At 40.6% G+C, this 11338-nt stretch overlaps 1 protein-coding gene across 2 annotated transcripts; it reads right to left on the bottom strand.

Annotated features, from left to right (window-relative positions):
* Positions 1 to 263: 263 nt before the first annotated feature.
* Positions 264 to 11332, bottom strand: LOC144013974 (actin nucleation-promoting factor WAS-like). 2 transcript variants are annotated; one of them, XM_077513423.1, is made up of 10 exons: positions 10988 to 11332; positions 8678 to 8818; positions 7071 to 7160; positions 6875 to 6971; positions 5365 to 5400; positions 5084 to 5267; positions 2976 to 3154; positions 2353 to 2885; positions 510 to 621; positions 264 to 425 (listed from the first exon to the last, which is right to left on the bottom strand). In XM_077513423.1, the coding sequence occupies exons 1-10, from the start codon at positions 11330 to 11332 to the stop codon at positions 367 to 369; spliced, it is 1776 nt and encodes a 591-aa protein (XP_077369549.1). In that variant the 3' UTR covers positions 264 to 366. The 2 variants fall into 2 exon arrangements, with proteins under 2 accessions (XP_077369549.1, XP_077369550.1); XM_077513424.1 differs by having other exon boundaries at positions 10995 to 11193.
* Positions 11333 to 11338: the final 6 nt, after the last annotated feature.

Raw genomic sequence — 11338 nt, 5'->3', positions numbered from 1 at the left:
CAAGTGGATTTTTATTTTATTATATTATATAAAATTGATTATATGTGACCATCTTGAACAAAACATGAGGAATTCTTGCCAGGAAGTGCCACAAAATCAACAGGAAGTGGCCCAAATTGATCAGGAAGTGACCTGGATGTGTCCCAATTAAAATAAAGTGCAAAATAATGCCAGTTCAACTATTCCTAGATATAGTCAAATATCCATACTCTTATATCTACTGATATACTGATACTTGTATCTAATACCAGTGATTGACAGGATGAAGGGACTGCATTTATTGTGGAAAAATTCTTGACATGACAAAAGTGTTGAGAAATATAACTCAAGTCTGCCTGGAAATGAAATACGCGGCTGCACTTTAAGTCAGTCGTCCCATTCGTCATCGTCGTCTTCATCGTCTCCGCCTTCGTCTTCGCTTTCATCTGCAAATGCAAACGAACGCACGTCGGTCGCTCGGCTTTGGTTCTGGTTTTGGTTTCTTAGGTCGGGTGACGTGCGACGCTTACCTGATGAATGGATGACTTTGCTGCGCTTCTGCATGACCATCATGAGCGCGCCGACGATGCCCTCACCTGAATCCGACGGCGGGCACGCGCTCGGGTCCGGACACTCGCTCACCTGCAGCACACAAATGTACCACGTAAAGCAAAAATGACGGAGCATTCGGGCAGTCCAATGGAATGGCTGGTGGGATAGTTCAAGATGGGTTTCAAGCTCGAGTTGTGTTTTCAAACTTGGGTTGGGTTTCAAATAGGGTAGGGTTTCAAGGTAGGCTTTCAAATATAGGTTTAGGGTTTCAAATTTAGAGTTTAAAAGTAGGGTTAAGGTTTCAAAGTAGGGCTTCAAACTTAGGTTAGACTTCCAAATTAGGGTTTCAAAGCAGGCTTTCAAAGTAGACTCAAAGTTTCAAAGTAGGGTTCCAAATAGACAGAATAGAATAGAATACTTTTTGCCCCGTCCCGTTCTTTTATAATTGACAGTAGAAAAATGTAGGTTTGCCAAAACACAGCCATTTCTCCCATAGACTCTGAAACTGTTTATTTCGTATAAAATGGGGCAATGATGTCGTCTACCGGTGGTTGGGCATCAGTAAAGTTGTTTCCAAGTTTAACATTTACATTAATCAGATTCTCCCCCATCTATCCCCGCTCTAAAAAATACAATTGACAAGTATACTTGTCAAAGGCAGTGAATGAGTTAAACTAAACGTTAGGGTTTCAAATTAGGTTTTTAAGATAGTGTTGAGGTTTCAAATTATAATCTCAAACTAGGGTTATCTCTTCCAATTCCAATTATTAAATCATGTTATGTTTTAACTCTGTGTTTCAAACTCGTATGGTTTCAAATTAGGTTTTCAAACTAGATTAAATTGGGTTTCAAACTAGAATTAGGGTTTCCATGATGTAGGGTTTCAAACTAGGGTTAAGGTTTCAAACTAGAGATTGAAAGTAATGTTAGTGTCTCAAATTTGGGTTTTCAACGAAGGTAACGGTTTCAAATTTGGTTTTCAAACTAGGGTTAGGGGTTCAATTTAAGGTTTGAAATCAGTGTTAGGGTTTCAAACTAGACAAGGTTTGGGTTTCAAATTATAGTGTCAAACTCGGGTTATATCTTCCAATTCCAATTATTAAATCAGGTTATGTTTCAACTTTGTGTTTCAAACTAGTATGGTTTCAAATTAGGTTTACAAACTAGATTAAATTGGGTTTCAAACTAGAGTTAGGGTTTCCATGTAGGGTTTCAAACGAGGGTTAAGGTTTCAAACTAGAGTTTGAATCTAATGTTGGTGTCTCAAATTAGGGTTTTCAACTAAGGTAACGGTTTCAAATTTGGGTTTCAAACTAGGGTTAGGGGTTCAATTTAAGGTTTTAAATCATTGTTAGGGTTTCAAACTAGACTAGGTTTGGGTTTTAAATTATAGTGTCAAACTAGGGTTAAATCTTCCAATTCCAATTATTAAATCAGGTTATGTTTCAACTTTGTGTTTCAAACTAGTATGGTTTCAAATTAGGTTTACAAACTAGATTAAATTGGGTTTCAAACTAGAGTTAGGGTTTCCATGTAGGGTTTCAAACGAGGGTTAAGGTTTCAAACTAGAGTTTGAAACTAATGTTAGTGTCTCAAATTAGGGTTTCCATCTAAGATTAGGGTTTCAAATTAGGGTTAGGGGTTCAATTTAAGTTTCCAAATCAGTGTTAGGATTTCAAACGAGGTTTGGTGTTTCACATCATGGTTTTAAACTAGGTTTATGGTTTCAAGTAAGGGTTTCAAACTAATGTTAGGGTTTCAAATTAGGGTCTAACTCGTGTTTGGGTTTCAAAATAGTGAAATGCGAAAGTGCTACTTTACATTTCGTAGCTTCTTTCCCAGTCGTATCTGATCCAGCAGAGCGCCTCTGCTATCTGCTCTCGCCTCACACGAAACGGCGGCTGGCGGCGGGCTGCCGAACGGAGGAGGATGCGGCGGAGGCGACGCGTGATGGTCCGAAGACGGCTGGGGAGGCGGCGGAGGCGGAGGAGGCGGCGCTGGATCTCCGCAAGCTCCCCGGGTGGGCGGGGACGGCGCGGCCGGAGGTGGGAAAGCCGCGGCGAGCGGGTGTTGCGTGGGCGGCATCGGAGGCGGCGCGCTATGAGAGACGCCCGCGTGGGATGACTTGGAGGACGGCGGCGGAGGGCCGTGCACCGGTGGCACCGGGGGCGGGCAGCCCCGGTTGGACGGCGGCGGCGGCGGGAGGGCCCCTCGCGCCGTTCGCTGTGTCTGCCCCCCCGGGATGGGAGGTAGGGGGCCCGAACGCCCCCGTGGAGGAGGCGGCGTTGGGACCGAGCCGGGAAGAGGAGGGAGGGGCCCCTGCCTGCCCGGGGGAGGTGCTGGGGGCCCGGCGGCTGCAACGCACACAAGATGTCAGTTCGAGGGTTTCGACAAGCATAACACTTTTTGTAGTCTAAAACAATCAAACAATGGCGACATCTGACCTCCTCTTTTGGCCTCCCTTTTGACGGCCTCCATGCCGCCCGAGCGCTCGATGATGTTGTAGACCATCTGAGACGTCTTCTCATCCCTCATCTCGTCCTCTCCGATGCCCGCTTGGGAGAGGACGTTCCACAGGTCGGGGTCCAGATTGTTGGGGTCAAACCCGACATGGCTAACATGCCTGTAAGGAAGGCAGTGATTCTTCAAAGTGCTGTTCGACTGTCATACCACTATTGGTACAGGCTCCCTCTAGTGGTACGTGAAGAAATCATCATTTTCTATGTATCAAATCAGTGTACAGTACGCGAGTACGGATGTAACTATTGCATTTAATCATTAAGAATTGTTTGTTTTCAAAAATTAAGTCAGGGACAATTTGTATTTCCCATATTTTCCAGTCTATATGTTACTCCGAACTATAAATCATCAGAGTCAAGAAATGCATCAAAGAAAAAAAAAAAATACATGCACCAGATTAGAAATAACCTTTCGGGGGGACATTTATTTAAAAAAAAAAAAAAAAAAAAAAAAAAAAAAAAAAAAAAACGATGCCAAGAACAGTAGAGCTTAGATTTTGTGGACTATTTATAGAAGGTATTTCAGTAGACTTAAGAGTAGTTAATTAACTAAAACCCAAAAACGTGTGAAAACGTTTTTCTAATACTTTGTCCTTCACTCCCACTTCAAATCACTGTCCCTTTTTTTTTTTTTTTTTTTTTTTTTTTTAAATGATTCAGCTTCTGACATGAAGAGGTGGCTTAAAGTAATGGTAGTCATTTCATAAAATGCTCACCAGGTGGCAGGAGAGTATAAGAGATCAGCCAGGGCCATGTTGCAACAAGCTCTTTTTGTCGGTGTTTTCACCAGGAATGTGAATATTGATGAAACTTATATTGTAATGCTAATTATGGCAAAATGTAAACTGATACAAATATACTTTTTTCCTGATGAAAGAAGAGACTCTTATCTTTCTTTTGGTAGGGTCCATGTTTTTATATGAATAGAACACAATCGAACACAAGATCCCGGATACAAGCGGCCGAAATGAGTTTCCTCCGCAGGGTGTCCGGGCTCTCCCTTAGAGATAGGGTGAGAAGCTCGGTCATCCGGGAGGGACTCGGAGTCGAGCCGCTGCTCCTCCGCGTTGAGAGGAGCCAGCTGAGGTGGCTCGGGCATCTGGTTCGGATGCCTCCTGGACGCCTCCCTGGGGAGGTGTTCCCGGGCATGTCCCACCGGCCGGAGGCCCCGGGGACGACCCAGGACACACTGGAGAGACTATGTCTCTCGGATGGCCAGGGAACGCCTTGGGATCCCGCCGGCGGAGCTGGTTGAAGTGGCTGGGGAGAGGGAGGTCTGGGTTTCCCTCCTAAAGCTGCTGACCCCGCGACCCAACCTCGGATAAGTGGTCGAAGATGGATGGATGGAGAACACAATACTCCATGGGCCTTGCAAAATAAGCCAAAATCCAGTAAAATGGCTGGGAGTGAATGAGTTAATATACGACTGAACGCAGAAAATTGAATTTTGAATCGCTACTGGCACCTGTGGCCAAAAAAGGAAACTGCATCGCATGTCTTGTGCGCATTGTGCACGTGTCACATCCGCAAACAGAGGGCAGGATATTCAAACCCGAAACCCGTCTGACAACTATTGGCTTGTAGGAGTTCCCATTCTGAACATCTAAAGTGTTAATCTACTAACTAAAAGATGTTTCAGTCATAAATGGTCAGATAAAAAGGCTATTGTAAAGATATTTTGGGGCAAAATCTTACAGCTTTAAGTAACATTTTAAAAGTAATTTAGTAAATCCAGGAGCGTTTAGGTCACATCATATATAATTACTTGGTCCTATATTATTCTTTTTATTCTTTTTTTTTTTTTTTTACGATGTAAGGAACTTTATTGACAAATCTGGTCCTATATTATTCTATTGTTGGTCTATATGAGGGTACTAAGTATTTTTGGAGGTTGTACTTTGTAGAAAAGTTTAAGAAGACTCTATAGCTTTCAAGACATTACAATTACTTATGGAACCTGATGAAACAAATGAAGTTATAAGACGTGCATATTTGTTGCTCATTTCAAGTTATTTGACAAAGAGTGGCCTCACTTAAATCCACTGGGGGCGCCGATGTCCGCTTTGGAGAGGCCCCTTTTCTTGTTTTTCTTGTCCTTCTTGCCTTTGCCAGTCTGCAGTGAGGAAGCCGAGGGCATCAAACGGTGACGTGTCGAGATGTCGGGTCTGGGGACATCCACCGAGGCTTTGTGGAAGGAACCACGACTAACCGATGACGCTTTTGCAGGACAGCACAGAAAAGGTTGAAATTCATTTCTTGCTGCACATCATCATCATCATCATCATAATGGTCGAGAGGTGAAGGAGTTACATACTTTTTTCTTGTGGGACAGGAGGAAGGGACCCTCTTTCTGCATAGAAACGGGAACATTGAACTGATTCAAATCAAGTTATGTCTCACTTTGTTTAATTAAATAAGTATTCTGCCTTCTTTTATCTCACTTTTTATTAAAGTGGAAAATGTTTCTACTGAGTGTAAACCAGGGCTACTGGGCAAAATTCAGGATTTCAGAATTCAATTCAATTCAATGGATGAATTTGAATTGACTCCACCCCACAGGATGTTGAATTGAATTAATTGCAATTCGGTGAAATCGAATTCTCATTACATATTGTTACATTACATTTTTCGCCATATGTCGGCTGCAGCAATTAAGGAATACTTTTCGCAAACTAAATTTTGTCCTAACGACCCTGTTTGTAGTAGCCTAATCAAGTACTTTACAGTATAAAGTTGCTGCATCTTATGGTCGACAGTTACTCAAATGTTTTGTGATTGAGGCAGGATCATTCATTATGTCAAACAATTTCAAAATGTTCCCATTTCGATGATCTGTTTGATCTGAGTAGGCTTTTAATTAGAACTTTCCAACAATTACATTTTTTAAATCAGATTAATCACATCTTAGAATTTTGATTAATCACGAATCAATCACTTAATCAAAAAGGCTTTTTTTTAATCAACATTTTTTTTTTTTTTTGGTCCGAACACCTGTTATGTGTTAAGTCTTTCAACATTCCTCCTCTTTTTCTGATCAGTTGCATAAGCTAAAATGGAAAAAAAGGTCCCTAATAGTTTGCCATGAACAAATATTCTGAATGTCATACGCAAACATTTATTAAATACTTTACTTTAATGCATGCACTTATGTTTATTGCTCAAACACAACCGGTGCTACCTTTAATGTAACTATCCGCTGTCAGCTTAACGATCATCTGTGGTTAAAATTAATAGTGTGATTAATCTGCGTTCATACATGATGTGATCATTTTTTCTGATTAATTAATTAGTTAACGGTTGAACTTTGACAGCAATACTTTTAATGTTAAAAAACACTACACTGTAATCGTTACTATAATTAAGTATACGTCAAGTCCTTCAAATAGTATTTAGATGAAATTCATGCTATAAATAAGTTTATCCTGTAATGCTTTGTTCTTAAATACATGTTAATTTTACAACATGAATTTGTTTGGATTTCATCGAATTTCAATTCAAATTTGAATTGCAATTGTACTTTACATCTGGATTGGAAATTCTAATTCAAGAATTGAATTACAATTTCTGAATTGTGCCACCAACACTCCATTTTGATTGACACTGTCAGAGACAATATCATATAATGATTGAATTTTTATTTATTTATTTTTTAATCATTTTGCTTTCATCATTTGGCAGTGCAGACTACTTACATTGAAAATTGTTGAACGATTGACAGCACTATTAGCTATTGAAGCAGAATTTTGGGTAGGTCTCTTCTATTGAATATACAAAATAATTTAGAACACATACTAGAATGTTTTTTCCTCTTAGTACTGTAGTACCTTGCCGGTTGTTTCTTTGGTTAATTTTCCCCATGACAGCATTTCTGAAGACTTCTGCTTCCTCCTGCTGAGCAAAATTCAATCCAACTTGACAGTCCTGTACAAAGAAGCCAAGATCAACAAGCTCAGTCAACAAACGATCATTTGCGATCGTTTGCATGGAGGATGGCGAAATGTCAAATGACGGCACTCTTACATCAGCAGCGAAGGTGTGAAAGTACAACTGTGGTGATGCCGAGTAAACTATTTGGTTGTAGAGTTCTTGTTCCCACAGCTGCCTCCCGGCCTGTGAAGGGAGAAGCAAGTCAAGCAAGTCTTTGAGTTTCGAGAAAGTCCCAATTTACTGGTGAGTATTGTTACCAGGTACTTATCGGGTACTCGTGGAAGCTGCAGATATACCAGCCACTGATACTTAAAGGGAAAGTTGCCTCATGTAGCCATTTTCAGCAGTAAGAACATAATATTTTGTCTATATTTAATTTGATAACTTCATTATTGTTCATGCTAGTGTTAATTTTGTTCATGAAAACTAAATAAAAATATTTTCGTCATCACACATTTTTCACCAGACGAAAACTAGACTACATTAGAAGAAAACTCCATCAATAAACAATAATTGTGATTAAATCAGTATGCGTTTTCATCGACTAATAAAGACGAGATGAAAATTTAGCTCACTTAAGAACAACTGAACTAAGATCTATGGACATTTTAGTTCATGAACAAAGAGGAGACGAAAATTCTGATTTTGTAAAATCCTGTCTCTGCTAATCTGTTACTAACACAGTGAGAGACAGCTAGCGAGTGCAACGTCACATTAATGCAACAGCTATAGGCTAACGTTCAAACAATGTTACTCTGACCGCTAACTAATGCTAGCTAACTTACTAGCTTGTAGCTGTAATTGTGCGTGAAGCTGTTTTAAATCAAAAAGATGACAGAAAATTGGACGTGAAGTAGTTTTAGATTCGATGGAAATGTTCTACATTATCTGTTGACAACAAAAATGTAAAAGGGTGAGAAATGATTGTCCTGACTAAAACTAGACTAAAATGTTGACAGTTTCTGTTCAGTAAAATTAGACGAATAAAATTACATTTTCTTCGACTAAAATAATGACTAAAATTGATCGACTTATAGTCGACTAAAAGGGATGAGGTTGACTAACTATGATAAAAACGAGCAAGTGTTATTGAAATTGGACAAAAACTGAGGCTAAATTTACAAATGGCCGATAAAATCAACACTAGTTCATGCACATTTTTGCCACTTGCAGTCGACTTAAAATGACATCATGTGCGTTCAGGGCTCAGGTAATGGCCAATCACGACTCACCTGTTTAGATAGAGATAGCAAAATACATTTTTGGTGGTTACTTTGCAGTTTTTGCCAATTGTTGGCGGGAGTCTCGTACTTTATGTGGGTGCAAAGCAGTTGCGTCGTAGTTTCGCTCGCAGTCGTGCTAGCCACCGTGCTCGTCTTTCACTCCTCACTGTCTTCTGCCTGGTTTAGAATCGTTGCGGGCAGCCGAAAGAATGATCTCATCTCTCTTTGAGCCATTAGTCATCCGTCAGCCGTGCACAAGTTCACCATAGCGTTGGTCGCTAATTTATCAACTCTTTGACCTATTTTCTAGGTCACACTGATTGTTTTCTAATTCACGCACATTGACGCCCTGCCCTCCACCACAAGGGGTGCAGTTAAACGTGAGGTCACACTAGAAGGGTCTATGAGATAACAGAACTGGAATTAACTGCTCACATGGCGTGAGGCAGCCCATGACGTGTGACGTGCCGCCGTTACCTTCAGATCGTACATGCGAAAGAAGTACGAGCGCCGGGGGTTGTCCTTAATGAAGCAGACCACTCCTGTGTGCTGAAGGCTCCACGTGGACGGCTGCTGAGGCAAGGCCATAAACAACTGCGCCACTGCCGTGGCCATAGACTGTACACACACACACACAAACACAAATTTATGGACATTTGTACATTTTCACTCTTGAATTCTTGTTTTCATTGCATGCTTTTTCAGTTGTCGAAATCGACAGCATTGAGTTAACAAACAAAAACAGACGTCCGTCTGCACAGCGACACAAGAGACAGCTTTGAATTCTGACAGCAGAGGAAGAAATGCTTGAGGCGCCATTTCCTCCTTTTTTGTTGACTTTATGCAAGCAGTTTGTTTGAGGGAGACCGTGTGACTTGAAAGATGGCTTGGAAAGAAGTGATGAGGGTTTCAGACAAGAGTAGGGGGTGTCAAGAGCAGGTTAGGGGTTTTTAAGACAGGGTTTGTTTCTTTGACCGTTTCAGTGCGGTGGTAAGTTTTCAAACTAAAGTTGGGGTTTCAATTTAGGGAATTTAAGTCAGTAATTAGAGTAACAACACAGAATTAGGGTGTTAAAGTTGGGTTTCCAGACAAGGTTAGCGTTTGGGACAATGATTAGGTTTTCAGTTAAGGTGTTTTCAAATGACAGTTTCAAGGCAGTGCTTGCTCAGTTTGTAATTAGGGCTTTCAAAACAGGGGTTGTCCTTCAAAGTTAGGGTTTCAAACAAGGGTTGGGCTTTTAAAAGAAGGGGATTAAAAAAAGTAAGTGCTAGGGCTATTGTTTAAGTTAAGTTAAGATTTCAAGTCAAGGTTAAGAATTCTAAGTAGGGTTTGAGCCATGGGTTTGGGTTTCAAGTAGGGTTTTAAGTAGGGATGCACGATAATATCGGTGGCCGATAATTATCGTGGGTTAGGGTTAGGGTTTTATCGACCGATTTGACGTCACACAGATAAACCAGTTAAAGAAAAAAGAAATCCACCCATAATAAATCGACTTGCCACGTTGGTCCATCTGTTGTGGTTGTGGCTCAAGTTGTGCCCAACTCCTCAACCCCTCCCTCAGAATTTTAAAATTCATTCAATTCAGCTTCTTGGGTCTTTAAACAGTGTTTCAATGTATTTATTTGTACACGTTAGACTAGTTACTAGTAGGAATTAAAAGTATATTTGTATTCACATTTATTTTGCTAACAGTTATCGGCTTACTTATCGGTTATCAACTTCGGTATCGGTTGAAAATAGCATTATCGTGCATCCCTAGTTTTAAGCCAAGGTTAGAGTTTCAATGATGGTTTTAAATTACGGTTTCAGCCAAGAGTTCTAGGTTTTGAAGGTGTAGTTAGGGTTTCAAAATTGGGTTCTTAAATCAGTTTTAAGGCTTCAAAGTAGGAGTCAGTGGAAGGTTGGGGTTTGAAGCAAGGACTACGGTTTCAAAGTAAGCTTTCAAGCCTCGCTAAAGCTTTTCGACCAAGTTAATGCTTCAAAGTGAGCTGTCAAGCTGGAATTAGTTTCAAAATAGGATTCTCACGCCAGGGTTAAGGTTTCAAAGTAATATTTCAAGCTTGATTTAGGGTTTTGAAGTTGGGTTAGGGTTTCATAGTAGGATTTCTAGCTGGGATGAGAATCCCAATTATTGTGGGAATGCTGAAGCATTCCCACATATGTTATTGTGATTTTTAGTCTCCATACTTTTTTTTGCCACGTAACAACTCCCACATAATACTTCCGAATTAACACCTAACCCTTAACCCTAACCCAAATTTCAACTAGCTTCAAAAATTCACGCCTCCTGGGGTATATATCGTCTGATTCCACATTACTGACAGTATTTGCACAATTTAACTTGTAATATCAACTTTTCCCCATTCATTTTCAATGGGAGAGACATTGAACTTTTTCTAAGTATCACTTTCCACGCCCACTTCCATATATATAACTTATCATCATTACCAGGTGTCCAACACTGCTCGGTGGCACAGTTGGTAAAGTGCATTGTCCAGTAACCAGGAGGTCATCATTTCATAATTTATCTCTCAATATACTTAAGCATTCCACATGCATTCAAAATCTTAGCATTCAGCTATTAGCATTCAGCTTTCAGCATTCCCACACAATTTCTACAGAAATTGCACTTAGTCTAGTTACAAGTAAGTGCATGGCAAAATAATGAATTCATTTTAATTTGCTTGTCAAGTCAGATAAAGGAGATCTTAGCAGATGAAGATAGTGATGGGTGTGCTAATTTGAACACACACATACACGCACACAGAGATTGTCGTGTCAACTTACAGCACACCTTCTGCCCAGCAAGTTGTCCAAGGTTTGACTTTCTTGGAGATTAAGCAACGAGCTGCGCGCGTTCTCCGTCTTGGTTTTGGACGCTCGGCTCATGTTGGCTACTCGTGTTCCAACCAACGAACGCTCGCTTGCGCGCGATGGCGTCTTCTTTTCTCTTTTGTGAGCGCAGGCCGACGCGAGACCGCAATGGAGGAAGTTGAGTTGCTTTTCTATCACTTTGAACGCATAGCAGGAAATGCACTGACACACTTCTCCAAGCAACCGCTGCTTGTTTTCTCTCTCGACATGACAGTATGTGACTTCCATTTTCTGAAAACTTGACTGCACTCTTTCCATTCTCGA

Source organism: Festucalex cinctus, chromosome 2, assembly GCF_051991245.1.
Source record: "Festucalex cinctus isolate MCC-2025b chromosome 2, RoL_Fcin_1.0, whole genome shotgun sequence".
Classification (NCBI taxonomy): domain Eukaryota; kingdom Metazoa; phylum Chordata; class Actinopteri; order Syngnathiformes; family Syngnathidae; genus Festucalex; species Festucalex cinctus.
This window is presented reverse-complemented; position numbering and strand designations above follow the sequence as displayed.